General features: G+C 47.1%; 1 protein-coding gene across 4 annotated transcripts in view; it reads right to left on the reverse strand.

Moving 5' to 3' along the window:
- MCF2 (MCF.2 cell line derived transforming sequence) overlaps nt 1-18,344 on the reverse strand; it is a 54,960-nt gene that overhangs the window by 24,377 nt on the left and 12,239 nt on the right. For all 4 annotated transcript variants that reach the window (XM_039572051.1, XM_039572050.1, XM_039572054.1 and 1 more), the window contains exons 4-10: nt 12,441-12,531; nt 6,779-6,898; nt 5,353-5,469; nt 4,488-4,637; nt 1,473-1,597; nt 895-1,009; nt 415-534 (exon numbers count right to left, since the gene is read on the reverse strand). In XM_039572051.1, the coding sequence (XP_039427985.1) occupies nt 415-534; nt 895-1,009; nt 1,473-1,597; nt 4,488-4,637; nt 5,353-5,469; nt 6,779-6,898; nt 12,441-12,531 (838 nt within the window). The remainder of the gene's footprint in view (nt 1-414; nt 535-894; nt 1,010-1,472; nt 1,598-4,487; nt 4,638-5,352; nt 5,470-6,778; nt 6,899-12,440; nt 12,532-18,344) is intronic.

Raw genomic sequence — 18,344 nt, forward strand, 5'->3', positions numbered from 1 at the left:
CTTCACCCATATGTTATGTTCAAGTCACAGGCACGTCAGGATACAACTTTTTTTTGCAACTCCATGTGCCTGGTAACAAGTTTCTGCCTATTAGCACAGCTAAAGCACTTAAAATATAAATAATTCTTCTTCCAGCTCATTAAATCCCACGCCTCCTCCATGTTCAGACATTTATCTGTTCCGGATTTTCACGGTGGCTCAGCAATTTATTTTAACTATGATAATTAAATACCCTGGCTTTCAGAATGATCACAGTGCTGCTGTGCAGAGCAGAGACATGAAATCGATCCTTTCGTGCAGCACTTATCAACAAATTACACCAGAACCAGGTAATTGCACAAAGCACCTCCTACCACAAATACAGAATGTGGCTTGTTAGTGTTTCATTAGTGCTCTTTCTATGTATTATCTCACCTGAGCCATACCATCGAAATGATCCAAGTCCTTGAGCCTCTGTTTCACTTGGGGGACACTGTCGCCAGTGTCGGGCAGCTCCACTTGCTGACCCATTAAAAATTCAATGGCATTCTTGACCTAGACACAAAGAAGACGACTGCTGCAAAAGGATACAAAGCACAGCCAGGAAATCATTCTGAGACCAAAATTAATCACACTTGAGCTAAGATTGCTAAATCCAATAATACAACTAGCGTCCAAGAACTAATTTCTAAATTCAAAGATGCGTCCATCAGCAAAATCCACGTGGCTGCAGGGCAGTGATACCTCAATTAGCTCTGAATGAGGAAGCACAGAGCTCTCCCCAGGCTAGCTAGCTCTGCCACAGTCAAGGAACAGCAGCGTAAATTAAATGCTCTCAAAATAAAAAGCATAAAAACTTCTCTCCATTAGGTCTCCAACTCTCCCTTCTGCCAATGGAAGCGTATCTGATCCTACCTCTTGAAAACTTTGCTCAAACTTCCAGAGTTGTAAATATTGTTCCATTTTTAACTGGTGTTTTTCCCAGAAGCCATCAAAAGCAGTCTCCATCTCACGCAGCTGACCAAGTAACCTTGGGCACAGACAAAGGACAGGATTGGAACAATTTGTAAACAGAGGACAAGCAGAGATGGACAGGAGCTAGAGATCACTTATACAGGTCTTCTGGACCCAAGGTCTCAGAAGAAGTCAACAGACATGACTTGAAATGAGTCAGAGAGAGTTTTAATGAAACCCTCACTGCAGGTGACAGCACCTGTGTGAAGCATTTGTTGCTATCTCCATTTATCTGGGTAAAACCTGGGAGCCTGGCATGGCAGAACCCTGCATCTGCTCCACAGCCCCATCATAACAGTGGGGATAAAAATCAGAGCAAGTCAAAATCATGAGACAAGTTGCCCAGCAATTTGATGGACTGCAGCAAAATTCTAGTATATCTTTGTATTTGATAGGTGACCTAAACAACACATCTACACCTAAATCATTGGAGTGTTTCCATTGAAAAATCAGGGAAATTGGGGACATAGTGCACTCACCGATTCACAGTCTCCCAGTCCCCAGGCCTCTCCTGCTGCTGGTCCTGACTGCACTCCCCGGAGTCAGGCTCTTCAAAACTGCTCAAAAGCAAGTTTCCCTCTTTTGTGACTGCTGTAATATCTTCCTGTATAACACAAAACATTTCTGATTCAGGCTATTTATTGTGAGGTGAGGGTAAGTAATTTCGTGTTTCTCCTGCCTTAGTTTCCATCTGTGAAATGAAGCACCAATATCCAACAGACCAAAGGACTCCTACCAGATGTTTTAGTCCTCTTAACATGGAGTTAGCCCTGGAGCTGCATGAGGCTGAGCCATGGACTGGTCACTGGGTGGAAACTAGCACACATGAAAACATCAGGCCACAAAATGATTCAAGAGGCAGGAGGCCAGCACGGCCCCAGCTCTCTCCTGATGAGCAGGTGGTCATCTCCTAATGAGACATCTGTCCACAAGTTCATGTCTTTGAGCAAGATTTTCCACAGCTTGAAGGCTGTGCTTCTCCATCAAGGTCAGGAGAGGAGGCTGTAAGAAGAGCATCCCCTGGGGGGACAAAGCCAGGACTGAGCCCACACAGCACCACTCACTACAACCTCTACATATCAAGGTCAGGAGAGGAGGCTGTAAGAAGAGCATCCCCTGGGGGGACAAAGCCAGGACTGAGCCCACACAGCACCACTCACTACAACCTCTACATATAAAGTCAACACCTCCAATACAACCCCTGCTTAGGGAAAATTTAAACCCTTGGTGGGTTCATTAGCATCAGCTGAGGTGCTTTGTGCTGGCTGGGCTCAGCCCCAAAGCAAACAGGTGCATTTAGACAACTATTTTCAGGAAAAAGAGGCCGAACACAGAAATGAGAGGGAGGGAGAGAACACATGTAGCTGATAAACTGAGATGGAAGAGGCCCTGAAGGAATGACCTGTGTATGGCTCCACTGCAGAGCCAGGTACTGGAGGAGTGAGAGCCCATCCTGGGAGATGGCCAGGGTATTATTGCAAGAGAAACAATGCCAAAACCTCCTCAGGGAGAAGATTCAGAAAGCCCAGACTTGCTTAAATGTCTGCCTGCCCCAGATAGCTCCCAGCAACCTCAACATAACATCAGCTTCAGGACAGCAGCCCAGAGCAGGACATGGCTGCAGGAACTTCCCCTCTGCCACACACAGTGTCCACTGCCAGTTTGCATCCCTGTCACTAAAACATCCTGCAAGACAACCACAAGGCAAAAACCCCATCTCCTTTTGATACTGCCACATGCAGGAGACTCAGAAGGGGGAGGAATTATGCAGCATGCTTTAGACTGCGGGTGGCTGTTATTTCATCCTCTTACACCTCACTCTCCAGAGACCCATGTTCCTCTTTTGATTCAAAGCCATTCATTATCCATACAGCAAAGCAGCCTGCCTGTCAAAAGGGTGTTAACTTGACTTTTTCTGTTCAGTATATCAATGGGGTTAATTTCTTAGTTACTCGGTTTAATTAATTTCTGTCATTTTTTCATTGTGCTTGCAGCCAGTTTCTGTTCAGCATCACAGCTACATAAATTATTCTGATTGACTAATTATCTGAATTCAGGAGTCAACTGTACCAATCTTGGGGTTGTCATGAGAGAGACAAGGATCCCATGTCTTGCTGTCACCACAATCTGTGCAGTTTCTCATCTGCTTTTGTGTTTCATGGTCTTAGGAGGAACAAAAGAAAAAAGCCAACAGACCTCATTTCAGTCAAAAGCCGATGAGTGGTTTTGATATTTGAAATTAATAGATGAGGAATTAAAAGCAACAGATGGCTTATACTGAGTGCTGCTGTGCTTTCTACGCAAATGAAAGCACGTGATGTGTTTAATTTCTCCACAGAGAGAAGTGGGCATTGCTGACTGGTTTATCCACAGAACCACTCTGTGTTGTTCATATTTGCCCCCTACACTGTGGCCACAGTCCTGAGCACGAAGCTGAAGTCACTGAGTCATGTTGCAATAGATGTAGCTGCTATTTTATATCCCTCTCCTCATTTTCAAAGAGCAGATAGAGGCCCACTGGCAGTATCTATAATGATACTTTCTAAACATGCACACACGCGTTTATGCCTACACACAGCACAGTTTGGATGACATTCTCAGTATTTCTTAGAGGCAGCTTTCTGGGAACTCATCAATGACAAATGATTATAAATTAAAATAGATACAATTCTTTGACTTAGGTAAATGAAACCTGTCACAAAGCAAAGGAGCTCATTCTTCAGCCGCACGGAACAACTATTAACACAGTGACTGCTTCTGAAGTCAGGGTTTGGGGCCAGGCCTGTGCTTCTCCCTCAAAGATGCAGGAGCACCAAAGACAACAGCCTGATAAAGCAGCAGCTGGCTGCACTAAAGCTTCTGTTGACTCCTGTAACAATATTAATTACAATCACAAAGAGTTGAAAAAAAATTTAAATATTCAAGAAACAAATGTTGTTACAAGACAAAACCTGAAGGCTCACATGAAGACAGGGATCACGTCATGAATGCTCTGTGCTGTGTGCTCACATAGAAATCTTCACCTTGGACACTCCCCAGCACGGTTCCCTTAAGTCCCCCTGGGAAGATCCACCAGGCAGAGGGACCAGGGGATAAACCACCCCTCCAGACCTGCTGCTGAGCTTTGCATGCAGCTTTCTGCAGACAAGGGAGTGAGGCAGAGGGGATCACGAACACACAGGTGACAGAGCCTCCCACGGCCCTCCTGGCAGCCAGACGTGCAAAGCCCATGGGAGGAGCAGGCTGCAGACAGCGGCTGCTGCAGGCAGGAGGGAGCTGGCAGCGCAGGCAGTTTGCTGGCTCTGGCAGGGAGAGCTGCTCAGTGCATGGCAAACGCACAGGGAACGCACAGAAACAGGCACGCTGTGTCCTGCTGTCTGACACCACGTACACGTGCACGGCAGGGAAGGAGGAGTGGGCACCAAACAAACAGGCCATGAACCAGCAGAAGCCCCACCAGGCTGTGCACATCTCGGAGCTCGGCTGAGCCGTACCTTGAGCTGGCAGTACCTCTCGGTGCGCAGGGCCAGGATGCGCTCGATCGAGTACATGTCCTCCGGCAGCTCCGTCTCTGCCAGCTCCGTGCCAAAGCACTGCAACATCTGGGCAATTTCCTTCACAGTTAGTGCAAAGCTCTCTATGGCCTGGTGGGACACAGTGATTGCCATCAGCTCGGGATTCACGATATTCCTACAGCTCATTAAGAGCGCGCGAAGAGCCAGGGCTGAGGTGTGCAAGGGGAGCCCACCAGCTTGCTCAGAGAGAGGTGGGTGGCATGGCCACGGCAGACAGAGAGAATATCCCACTGGCAATCCAACCTGCCATTCATTTGGGAGACAACATCCCAGGGAAAGCTGAGAGTGTACAGGAAGCATAAAAACATACGGCAAGGCACAACTCAGGGAATTAAATGCCTGATTCCTGGCAACATTAAAGGAAAATTCTTGCAAAGGGGAAGAAACAAAACTAAAAGGAAATTTTCTGAACTCTCTCCATTTGGTCAGTATGCAGTAGGGAGTCTCACTGCCCTGGTTCCCAAACACAGCTCTGATATTAATCACATTAAGAGACCATTATTAAAAAGAAGCCTATTTTGTATCTCCCATTAAGGGGATTTTAATGAAGATTTATAAAGACACATCTTCCGGGAGCCGTTTCAAAAGGAGCCTGAGGGAGTCAATCACCCAGTTCCCCTGCAAACCCATCAAAGCCTAACACCCCTTGGCTCCTTTGCACACCTGATCCAGGAGGTGCAGTGGCTTTGGGGGCTACTTTCAGCCACCCACTGCTCACTGCCTGACTGCAAACCCTCCTCAGTGAGCCCCAGCTGGCCGAGAGCCCGTGCCCAGGCGCACTCACCGTCCTGAAGATGACCCACTCGCTGTGGCAGTACTCCAGGGTGCCCCCGAGCTCCGGGGTCAGCTGCTGCTCATCGATGTACGTCAGCAGGTCGCTCACCGAGCTCAGCATAACCACCTGCACACAGGGCACTGCTGTCAGCCAGGGATCACCATTCCCACCCAGCAGACACGCACCAGGCACACGGAACTTTTATGGACCTAAAACTTGAGTTTGCTCTACATATTGTTCTGGAGCAGGGCTTTCTTCTTACACTTATGGCTTAACGCAGCTTTTATCTGGTGTATCTGACCATTCCTGAGCCACCCCTCACCTCCCAGGTGCCGCCTTCCCTAAATGCAAAGCACAGTGAGATGCTGCTGAACAGGGCTGAAAGCAAAGTGATGCAGGTTTAAGTAAGGGATGACCAATAAACTGGAAAAAACATATACATTTTAATAGGGTATGAAGCACGGACCAATTTCACATAAATATATACTCATGATTTTTCGTGTGTCTTGATCTGCCGTGGGATATGTCAAGAATGTTCAAAATTGTGCAAAGAACAGCAATTTTAGAGTGAAAAATGTAAAGTTTGTGAAAATCATGCTATTTCCTAAAGAAAAGCATTAATTTGTTTCCTATGTTTGTAATAGCATCAACCTGAGATTCTATAAATTTACTTTTCTTCTCTTAATTATTCTCATTATGTCCTATAATCAAGGTGGTTTTAAAAGTCTGGAAATTTTGAATTGAGAATATAAACTCATTTCAGTTGCTATTTTAGGAACAAATACCAGCATGATGTTGGTATGGAGTCTTAGATGAATATGGATGAAATTCATAGCAAAAGCTCCACGGGACGTCTTTTGACTTTTCAGACAAATTCCTGGCTACTCTTCACATAGAATGGTTTGGGTAGGAAGGCACCTTATGGATCACGAAATTTCCAGCCCCTCTCCTATGGGCAGGGACACCTTCCACTATCCCAGGGTGCTCCAAGCCCTGTCCAACCTGGCCCTGGACACTCCAGGGATCCAGGGGCAGCCACAGCTGCTCTGGGCACCCTGTGCCAGGGCTTCACCACCCTCACAGGGAGGAATTTCTTCCTAATATCCAATCTGTACCTACCCATTTTTAGTGGGAAGCCATTCCCTGTGTCCTGTCCCACCTGGCCCTTGTCCCAAGTCCCTCCCCAGCTCTCTTAGAGCCCCTTTAGACACTGGAAGGGCTCTGAGATCTCCCTGAAGCCCTCTCTTCTCCAGACTGAGCAGCCCCAGCTCTCCCAGCCTGGCTCCAGAGCAGAGGGGCTGAGCCCTCTGAGCCTCCTCTGGACGTGCTCCAGTGGATCCATGTCCTGGGGCAGCAGCAGAGTGGGACAGTGTCACCCCCGAGCCGAGGTGCACGGGCAGCCTCCGACCACGCAGACAGCTCTGCACCCTCGTACCGGTAACTTGAGCAGAAAATCCTCCTGGCTGAACCGAAAGCCAATGTCAGTGAAGGTGCGCTGGAAAAAGCCCGTGGGACGCAGAACCATCACCAAGTGCAGATTCCCTGGGAAGGAGGCCTGCAAGGAAACAGAGACAACATCCACCCTGGGCACATGGCAGGTCCAACAACAGCTTCCAAATGCACTGAAAAGAGGGGGCATCATTCAATTTCAGGGTTTTTTTTCTGATTGCTCCTGACAGCCTTTTCTTATTTTTAAAACAGGAGGGAGACGCTGGGAGTGGTTTAGAGATATGGGATGTAACTGCAGCGGGGTTGTCCAGCCCCACTTCCCTTTGGAGCAGGCAGGAGTTCAGCCATGCACCTTGCAGGCACACTTATTATAAACTTTAATAATACATATACTGTTCATCATTATAACTTGGGGAGTGAAATTACGACTTAGCAGGGAACAGAGGGCTGGAACGCTGAGAGGAATGACAGATTGAGGAAGCAAAATATATTGCCAAACTTGCTAATCATCCCATAACTTCATCAAGCACACTCGTCTTGTCCTTGGTAATTACCAGGCAACATTTAATTTGTGGCAAGAATTTGGAATTTCCTGTCTACACTGCTGGAGCCTTTTCTCAAGCATATGGTTGGCAGGTGCATTTTTAAATAGATCTGTGAAAAGGGTGCTTGAGAATGAAAAAGAATTTTTAAGAAAGTAGGAGTTGCATCATTAAATTATGGATAAGCGCATGATGCAAAGACTTGGGTTAATTAAGACATGATTTAGTCTGAGATCCTGCCAGGCCAGGTTACATTTCTCCATATATTCCTCCTTATAATATCCTCCCCTGTGAAACATGACAATAACATCTATACCAAGGGTGAGGGTAATGAACATGTTTACGTACTTTGCACTGCAGGGCACTTCATCTGTGCCTTCAAAACAAAGATCACTCCCACAAACATGCATTAGTGTTGTTTAAAACAGGCCTGATTTACACTTGGGATCCGACATCTGTGAACTGCACTGTCACTCATTTGCTCTGTTTTCTTGGGTAGGAAGGGGCAGGTTGTGGCTTCCACTGCCCACAACTTCACTTAGAAATGGACAGTGACTTCTAGGATCATATAAGCCACATAAATCCAATATATTGATCCGTTATTTCAAGTAGGAGCAGAAAAAAAAAAGATTGTGAATGAAATGACAAATTCATACCCTTTGGAAGCCAACAAGAGCGGTGCCAGGGACAAAGATTTGGCATTGGAAACAACAGCAAACCATTAAACAACAGAGACATTGGTGCTGGCTCCAGGCCCCGGGGGCTGTGCTCCTGCTCCAGCACCTGGGCAGCACACAGTGCCTCCTCTGTGACCTTTAGGCTCCTACCTTGACCCTCTCCTGAAAAATGCATCAGGAATATCTTTGAGAACAACCACCCAGAAATTCATCCTCCCTTGGTCGGATATCACTATTCCCCTTCATCCCCTGTCCCCTTTAACCCTGTTTGGCATTTCGAGCTTTGACCTCTCTTACCCCTTGAAGTCCTTTTTAACAGGCACCCTTTGAGCGCAGAGCAAATTCCCTGGAGGAAGAGTCCAGGTCTCCAAACCATATTCCCCCACGTGTAGACTTTGAATGTCTTCTCCTACAAGCCCTTGGGCAGGAAACCCACAGCTCCAGGAAGAGGGACCAGCAACCAGGAGGCAAGCAGAGCTGCCTGCCAAAACTGCACTGCACAGTGACAATGTGTGAAATGCCTGAGAGCAGAGAGGCCCTTGGACACACCTGCTTTCAGGATGCCCAACATGTTCCACACAACACACAAGAAGAGACCACAGCACTCACATCCTTCTGCCACAGGGACAACCTTACGGCCATACACACACAACTGCACCCTTTGTGCTCCTTGATATTTCACCTCAAAATAGCTGAGCTTCCAGGGCAGGTGATTTGATTTTCATTCAGTTTAGAAAGCGTTTGGGGATTTTTCAGCTGATCTTATAGGATCAAGGTCAGCACTTATGAGTAGCTACAAAACAAGAAATGCAGCTTTGCAAATGATCCCTAATGTATTCCAAGCATGGAAAAAAATGAACAAGCCAAGAAATAAGCTTGCAGAAAGACAGACACCAACCAAGCCATGTCCTGTGCCCTCTTAGAGACCTAAGGGAAGGGATGAAATGTTAGAAAAAACCCTACATAGGCCAATAATTCCTCAACATAACATTCCTGTAGGGACTGCATCCTTTTTAATCATTGTTACAATTTCAGTTTTTCTCAGGGCTGAAGTGTAGATAAGCTTCCTGAAAACTGAACTCTAATGATGCTGAAGGTACTGCTGCAAAAAAACCTCTCCCACAATATATTAACAAAAGCAAAGACAAAAGGGTCCTTAATCTTGCCATATGCTTTATCTTATCATTTTTAAGACTAAAAAGAATCTTGTGCACTTGATAAACCTGAGGTTATGTAACAAACCACCTAAAGAACCCTCTAAAGCCTTTGCCCTCTGCAGCGCACCAGGGAAGGCAGAAAGCTACCAGCACAATTCCACTAAATCAGGCAGTTGGCAACATTTCACTACTGTTAACTGTCTCACCGACCACGGCCCGTGCTCACAACGTCCCTCCCCTTCCGAGGTCACAGATATGGATACCTTAAGGCCAGTTCAGCAACTTTTTAAATGCACATTTAACTATAACCACACAGAGAGCCCTGATTTAATCAATACAGAGGAACTGGGCTAATAAAGCACAAGGACAAGCACTGAAAGCATCACAGTTACTGCCTCCTTACTGAATATCTCATTCTGACACATTTAGTGTGATTTTTTTACCCCCAATTTTAGGAACTCAGTTTTCAGAGAATATTCTTTCCTGCAGTTCACCGGGGCATCCATGAGGTTGGTAATCAATAAACATAATAATAATAAAAAAAAAGTAGTATCTGCCAGTAAGTTTGTTTCTGAGCACTGCAGACTGCGGCCAGGAGTCCTTATACAGGTGCTGAAGTTAATGACTTTCTGCTGCCCCTTAAAGGAAAAGTCATGCAATAAAATGCCAGCCACCGCTAATTTGAACCTTTAACTTCCCCCAGAACCAGAATGAAACTCCCAAGCGCTCTGCTACCTTTATTTCAGCCGGCTGCATAATTAACCCCCCAAAGATGCTGTCAGCATCACTGGGGCACAGATCTGTGCAGGGCCCCCTCCCTGCCAGCGGCTTTCCCTTCCTTTCCTCTCCTGCAGGCGCAATGACAGAGCCGCTCCTGCGGCTGGAGCGCCGGGAGCAGCACTGCGGGGCAGCGGTGCCCGGTGGTCCCCGGCGGTGCCCGGCGGCCCCCGGCGGGTGCCCGGCTGCTCCCGCACGGAGGATGCCGCTGAACGCCCCCGCGCAGCCCGACCCGCCGCTCCGGCGCTCTCCCGCCGCCGCCGTGAGCCGCAGCCCGGCGGGCCCGGAGCCTTACCGCATCCCGGGCGGGCCCGCCCGCCCCGCCGCGGGCCCGCCTCCGCCATCGCCGCCGGGAGCTGGGCCGGGCTGGGATGGGATGGGATGGGCTGGGATGGGATGGGGATGCTGCGGATGGCAGCGGGCGCTGCCCCGCTGGCAGGGCTGGGCAGGCAGCGGCTCGGGCAGGCAGGCAGCCCTGCCGGCACCCGGCTCCCGGCTGGCAGCCCCGCTCTCCTCCCCAGCGCCGGCTTTGCTTTTAAGGTGGAATGCCAAAAATCATCCTGCAGACGCTCCTTCCTGCGAGGATTGGGCTCTCAGCTTGGAGCTTTCACCCTTCCCCTTCCCCCCTGCCGTTATCTCCAAGGTGCCTTTTCGGGCTGTTTAGTGTTTCGGGGACAAAGTAAGGAAAGATGCTCCGGCCAAAACCCGAAGCTTGACCCCGGCAGTAGTGCATCGCTTCCCGAAGCCAGCGCTAGCCTGATTTGCCCAGGCAATTAGAGACATACACAAAGAGTTAAAACAAAAATCTGTACAGTGTGATAGAAAAATTTTCAAGATCAGATGCACAACCGCAGAGCTGCAATTGCATATACATATGCTGGAAAAAATAGGACACGCTCTGTATTTTAAATTCAGCTTCATGGCACTCCTTTACTCCAAAATTGTACAAAGATCAGAAAAAGATGGGGTTTTTTTATTGCACCAAGGCTTATGATGTGCGATTGACAGGAAATCAAGATTTAATTTTTTGTCCTTACACCTTCTGGACACAGAGACAGCCCTTTAGGACCAGATTCTGTTTTTAAGGCAATATTCTCAAGTCTTAAGATTTAGTGGACACAGGTTTCCTGCTTCTCATCCCTCTTTGCACAGAGCACCTCCCCATTCTTTGCATGGACAGCCCTGATACTGCAGGCAAAGTCACCTCCCCACATGGACACATGGCACATACAGGTACACAAACAGGGTGTATGCTCAAACCATTACATTTTCTTATTAAGCACAAAATGAATGACACTTCTGTAGAAGCTACAAATTAGGGCAGGATTTTTCCCCATTTGAAACTTCCAAACTATGCAAAGCAAGTACATCATCCTTAAAGGATGCTCTTGGTACTAGCACCTGTTCAAACGCTGGCAGCAGAACGGAATTTTGATGATCACTTTAAAGAACTGCTTTCTAAATGCTGCTTCTTCTCCAGTGGTATGGTAACCACACTTGCTAGTTCAGTCTGTGACATTCAGAAAAATCAGAACCAAAAATACTCTTAGTGGTACCTCATTCACACTGCAAAAAGGGAACCCTCTCTTCTGCCTGCAGGATGCTGACCAGCAAAATGCCATCAAAGCCAGGTACTGAACACCAAGTTCAGCAGTACCAGTATTAACAATTTAAAGTACTGTAAGACGTAGCTTTATCAGAACCAGGTTTCCTGTCTCAGTACACACCCTTGACTTCATTCTTTCTCAGACAGACCAATGTCTTTAACCATTGAACGATTATATGCAGAAACAAACAATAATAATACACTCAGAGTATTTCCATTGAGTTACCCACATGGCACGGTGTGGTTGGGAAACGATTTGTCTCTTAGCTCCTACCTCCCCATGCACCCCCAAACATGACTTTTCTACAGCTGCATGCTCTACTGTAAATCCAAGCTCTGATTCCAAGACAGTGCAAGGCAGAATTGCAAAACCCCACTTGTGAGCTATGTTCAGACCAGATACGTGCTAACAATGTGTAGCACATAAACGTGTGCTAGATCATTTAAAACACGTGAATGAATACGTACACTTTTAAAATAGATTTTTCCACCCATGCCCACATACAAATGCTTGTGAAGCCTGTTTAAAGAACCTAAAATTTTCAGTCACCAACAATTGGGTAAAACACAGTCTCACTAATAACCAGCGTCTAGAAAGAACATACATGAAGCCAAATTTTCCACCCGTCCAAAGCACAGAACATGGCACAAAACGCATTTGAACCACTGCATAAGAGTATAAAACCCAGCAAATAGATCAAACAAGCAAGTTAGTACACAAACAGCCCATTTATGCACTCAAATTAATTACAGGGCCATAAACCAAACTACTACCTAGAGAGAAAGCAGGAGCATCACTGCTCCTGGTTCCCAGTGCTTTCTGAAGGAGACACAGAGTGGGCATGGTGACTTAGTACATTAAATGCAATTAACATTAAAGAGGACTTACTGCTATTTTTTGGAGAGTCGTTTTGACTGATGTCCATGTGTCCAATCTTCTATCCAGGATTAGGATAAATTTAGTGTCAGACTCATGTTGACTGCGAGATAAGAAAATACCAATAACCAGATAATGTTTTGAGAAAAGTGACTCTGTTCCCAAAAAAACCCCAAACCCAAGAACACCGAATGCAAACCACATTCTGGTATTGAGGAAATGTGACTCAATTCCCAAAAAACCCCAAACCCAAGAACACAGAATGCAAACCACATTTTAGTATTTTTACCGATCCTTTGAAAAAATTTACCCTTTGAAAAAATTTTCCTGAGCACCCAGACTCTTTCCAGTGGTGCTTAGGACAGGACAAGGGGCAACAGGCACAAACTGAAACACAGGGAATCCCATCTGAATATGAGGAAAAATGTCTTTCTCCTGATGGTGAGAGCACATTGGAACAGGCTGCAAGGAGAGATTGTGAAATCTCCTTCTCTGGGTATTTTAAAAAGCCACCTGGGGCTTTTAATATCTCCAGATATTCCAGCGCAACCTGCTCCAGGTGAAGCTGCTCTGGCTGGGGGGTTGGACTAGATGATCTCTAAGATTCCTGCCAACCCAAGCCATTCCCTGATTCTGTGAACTCCACAGCTCCTTCCCACCCCAATCTTTCTGTGATTCTGTGATTGTAGTAGCCCAGGGTTAAGCACCACCTCTGATTTGTGTGCAAGGCGGTGACAGCAGATTGCTGGAGACCAGATTGCTCTTGAAACCCAAACTGGTCTTGAGAAGGGGCCTGCAGAGGCCAGAGGAGCTGTACCCTGCCCAGGAGCTCCAGGGTGCCCAGCAGCCTCCCCCAGCTGATGCCCCAGACCCCCCTGCCTTCACTGCCCAGATCTTCCTGCAGAGCTCAGGTAACAGCAACCAAGCGATGACTCCTGGCTTGTTTTGGCAGGAGACAGCAGAGATGACACCAAGCCAGGGCAGGGCAATGCCAGCCTGGCAGAGGGAAAGGGGGAGCTGGTGCTCAAACAGGCTGTGGTGGCTTCCCCAGCACGTCCTGCTGGGGAATCAGCGATTGCTCCAAGGCGTTTTCCAACACTCTCCGGTTCACTTGGCAAGCACAGACTTCCTGACATCCCTTTTAACACCCAAATCCTTTGAGTTGCTTTGGAATGCCCAGTCTGACGAGCGAGCCAGCTGTACCGGGGTGCAGGTCTGGCAGGGGCCCTAACGCCCTGTCTGTAATTCAAACGTTCCTTTCCAGGCTGGCTGGAACAGCCCGGCCAGGCTCCAGCTGTGACAGCCACCCTCCTCCCAGGCAGCCTGAGCTACACACTGCAGTCATGTCTGCACACAGCTACGGCTAGGCCAGCTTGTAACCGAGTCCTCCAACGTGAGTGTATTTACAGGACACTTAGGTCATATTTGCAATATTTATTTTGTGGATGCTGAAACAGGATAGCCATGTCCCACACCACCCTAGCCGGGCACCTCCGTGCTGGGGAGAGGCTCCCAGTACACGTGCTGGCTCCCCAGAGGTGGCTCAGGTGTCTGCACCAGGCACAGCCTTGTACAAGCAGCCTCTTGCCAGCATCATCTCTGCCAATTCCTGTATTTGGCACGGCAAACACATGGTGGATCACTCAGAAGTATCCCACGGCAGACAACACTTGGCAACTTCATCACAGGGGAAAAAAAAAAAGACGACACTTGAAGCCAGTGCAGGAACTTTCATTGAGTGCACATCTTGCTGCTCTGGTCTGTGGCAGCTGCAACTCTGACAAATATATTTAAAAGGAATTAGCAGCGGTGCTCGGAGCGATAAAAAATAAAACTCCCTTTGACCATAACAACAATTGACTGCAGATATGCAGAGGCACCGAAGTCCCAAGCTATCCTTTGACAGCTCTTATGGATCTGTAACATCACACCCAAAGTGCAAAGGTTTTATTTAAATTTATTCAGTGGCTTTCAGGTGTAGAAGAAAAGAGCAGAGGAAAGGAGTATCAAATTTTACATATGGGTCATACACAGAACTTCTACATGTAATAAAGTCTGAGGTTGAGAGCATGGTGAGTGTAACTTTTCAGCCAAAACCTTTTTTTTTGCTTAGAATAATTTAGGCAACATGAGACAGTTCTGCAGGTTTCTCTCATCTCTGTTCATCCCCACCATGAGCTATGTGACCCAGGTGGGTGGGAACAGGCCAAAGGATCCTTCAGTTCGAGGCAAAAAGAAAACCCTTTGGTTTTTCAGCACACTCTAATTACAAGGTATGTCTCTGAGCTATAAGAAATAATTCCCAAACTCCTCATGGTGTTTCCCAAGAGTCTGCAATTGAAAAAGCTAAATTGTGTTTACACAGAACTGCTGTAATCATAATAAAACCTGAAGAAAAACCCCAGAATCCAAGTAATTCAGAAAAGGCAGCCAGACTGTAGTGCACTGCCAGTTAAGAAAAGCCAGAGCAAGCCATGAACTCAGGACAAGGTTATACTCAGAGAGCAGCCCCTGAGCACGCTAATCTGCTTTTATCAGTTCCCTTGCAGAAACAAAGAAGAAAGTTCCCAGCAGTCTGACAGCCTTGACATCTACTGTGGGAAATCTGTCATGTATTCTAGGGCCAGTGGAGAAAGTCTGTGACTATTTGCAACCCAGGCCTTGCAGGTTTATCAGATTTCCAGGCCCGTGATGTACCTTTTAGACTGACAATAAAATTAAATCAATGCTTTTTCGCAAGGCTCTGAGGGCTGTTTGTTTGCATCCAGCAGCAGAAAGATGGAGACAGATAACCAGGGCAAGGATTATTTCTCTCTGGGTGTTTCTTGTTACTTTTTTTCTCCTTATCCTTAACTTTGTATGTGTTGCAGGATGCACCAGACTAAAAATAAAGACCTGGGATGTTTTGCAGGACTTGAAATCGGATCCTGGAGTCTGCAGTTGTGAGATTTAGCACAGGCCTGACAGACTCCTTGCCGCTGGTGGGATCAGAGCACGCCGTCACGACCTGCCCAATATTGAAATTCAGAGGTATTTATAGCCAACAGCAGCCTGCTCTGTGCCACTACTCTGTGTTATCAGTCACAGCTCTAAACCACTTTGTACCTCACCTCCCAGTCTAAATGAAACAGGCAAAGTTTGTCTAAATACCAAAAAGCTGGCTAGTCAAGAGAAGAGAAGAGAAGAGAAGAGAAGAGAAGAGAAGAGAAGAGAGAAGAGAAGAGAGAAGAGAAGAGAAGAGAAGAGAAGAGAAGAGAAGAGAAGAGAAGAGAGAAGAGAAGAGAAGAGAAGAGAAGAGAAGAGAAGAGAAGAGAAGAGAAGAGAAGAGAAGAGAAAAGAGAGTATTTCAGTAGGAAGGGACCTACAGAGAAAATCTGTCCAACTGCCTGACCATTTCAGGCTGACCAAAAGTTAGATGTTGTTAAGGGCATTGTCCAAATGCCCCCTAAACACCGACAGCTTGGGGAATCAATGACATCTCTAGGGAAACCCTTTCAGGGTTTGACACCCCCTCAGCAAATAAATGCTTCCTAATATCCAGCCTAAACCTCCCCAGGCACAGCTTTGAACCATTCCCACACGTCCTATCACTGGATCCCAGGAAGAAGAGCTCAGTACCTTCCTCTCCACAGGCCATCCTCAGGAAGCTGCAGAGAGCAATGGGATCCCCCTGCAGCCTTCTCTCCACACCAGACAAGCCCAGAGCCCTCAGCTGCTCCTCACAGGACACTCCTTCAAGCCCTTCCACCAGACTTGCTGCCCTCTGGACACACTGAAGGACCTTCACATCCTTTTTAAATGTGGCACCCAAAACAGCACACAGTACTCAAGGTGATGCCACACCAGTGCTACATACAGAGGGATCTTTTCAGTTTTCAAATTTTACTTTAATACTAATTAGGACAGTTTTTTGTAATAACAATCTTACAGATATTATAACTGACTTCAATTGATTTTTATTTTTTCATTTAAGCTTCTACTGGAATTCTGGCTTAACTTGGAAGAGATAAAATCATTCAGGCTACAGAAAGATCTGTATTTGTTGTAAAGACCACACTGTCACAGTCCTCAATCCAAGCCTGGATAAAGTGCTGCTTTATCACTCCTTGGGTCTCTTTTCTGCACGTACCAGGATCTGTCACACTCACCTGTGCCTCTGCTTCCAGCACACCACTGCAGGTGCTGCTCAGCACAGCCAGCCTGAAGGCAGGCAGGGCAGCATTTTGAGTTGGATGTGCATGGAATAGAAAGTGGGGACCTACTACTTATTTTCTTTTACAGCTCATCCACACAAGCGCTTTCTGCAGCTGCCTCCTGCCTGCAGCACAGTTCCCAGGAATACTAAAAATTAACTTGCCTACAGGACTCACCTTCCTCCTGGCTCTGTTATTAATGCACTTGCCTCAAGGACTCAGGAGTTGCTTTTAGCATTCATCTCCTTTATCTAACAATTATTTCCAGGAGAAAAATGCCTCATGAAATTCAGCTTCCCCAAATACTTCAAGCCTTTCAGCTTCCCCAAATACTACAAATCTGACATCCATGAGGTTTTCTCAGACTGGTCTGGGTAGGACACCAGGCAGTTCCTTTGCACAGGAAAGGCACAGGGTCTGCCCCTGCACATCCACAGGCAAGGAGGTGTTGGTGCTCCCACACCTAACTCTGATATTTGAGGAAATAAAATACCTCTGGCAGGTAAATATTTACCTCTTTTAAGGATTTTCTGGGCCAAAGTCTGAGCTCTAATCCCACAGTGTGATGCTGCGGAGGGATGAGGACACAGGGGCACCAGAGCTGACACAGACCTGCCACCCTCACCTAGGTGATGCTCTGCCTGGTCACCTGAGCCTTTCAGCTCCACAGTGTTAGGGAGCACACGTTTTAAAGGTGATCAGATATTGGGGCAGGCTGTTATGGTGGTAGGAGGAGCAGAGCAGGACAATTAAAGTGGTTTTACTAAAAACATGCAGAACATGTTTGAATCACCAGCAAGCTCGCAGCTCTCATTAGTTTCTTGATTGAGTTTGACCTATTAGAGGGACAGCAAGACTGCTTGTCATGCTAATGCCAGGGTGTTTACAGTCAGATGGAACAAGAAGCCTTGGAGAAACCAGACAGAGCCGGGAAGTACAGATGCACAGACCAGGGCTGCCTGCACAGGACCAAGGAGAAACCCCTCTGGCCAACACACACTTGGCATGGTCCTGTTCCTGCTGGGCCAGTGCTCTGTGGGCCAGGAGCCCTTGAAACCTCAGAGTCCATCAAAAAGGGACAGAGGAACCAGAGGCTCCTTCTTTTTTTTTTTTTGAACAGAGGTGCCCAAACACTCCACACTTCCTCCAAAGCAGCTGCTAATGGAAAGCTCCCATCTAGCTGCTGTCAGCCTGCTCTCCCTGCAGGAAGAAATTTGCCAAAACAGGCATTATTCAAGAAAATTAAGCATTCCAGGTAACTGAGTCACCAGGCTCAGCAACAAGAAATAGGAGGGCCATTAATCTAAGTATACAGCCCTGTATGAGGCACAGGCAGACTGTCAGCAGCTTAACCCTAACACACAGGCAGGTAATGGGAGCTGCTGCTCACTGCTGAGCCATCACCTGTCACGGGGACCCCAAACTCTTTGTTCCTGTAATTAATCTCTTCCTCTGGTTTCATTTCTCTTTTTCCACAGTAATGACTCTCCGCTTGTACACGTCAAAATATTATTTTGCAGTGGCACGGCATACTTATGTGGTGACACATGCCAAAGCTTGGGGAAAGCTTGTTGTTAATTAGAAACTTAATAAGCTAAATGTGTGATACATTCCAGCTGACAGGTCACAGGGATGATGTCCACTTCTTACTCTGCAGTTCCTGGCACATTAAATACCACATCTGGACCTGTAAGGGCTTGCATCCCTCTGTGGCGCTCTGAGA

Source organism: Corvus cornix, chromosome 4A, assembly GCF_000738735.6.
Source record: "Corvus cornix cornix isolate S_Up_H32 chromosome 4A, ASM73873v5, whole genome shotgun sequence".
In the NCBI taxonomy this organism is placed as follows: Eukaryota; Metazoa; Chordata; class Aves; order Passeriformes; family Corvidae; genus Corvus; species Corvus cornix.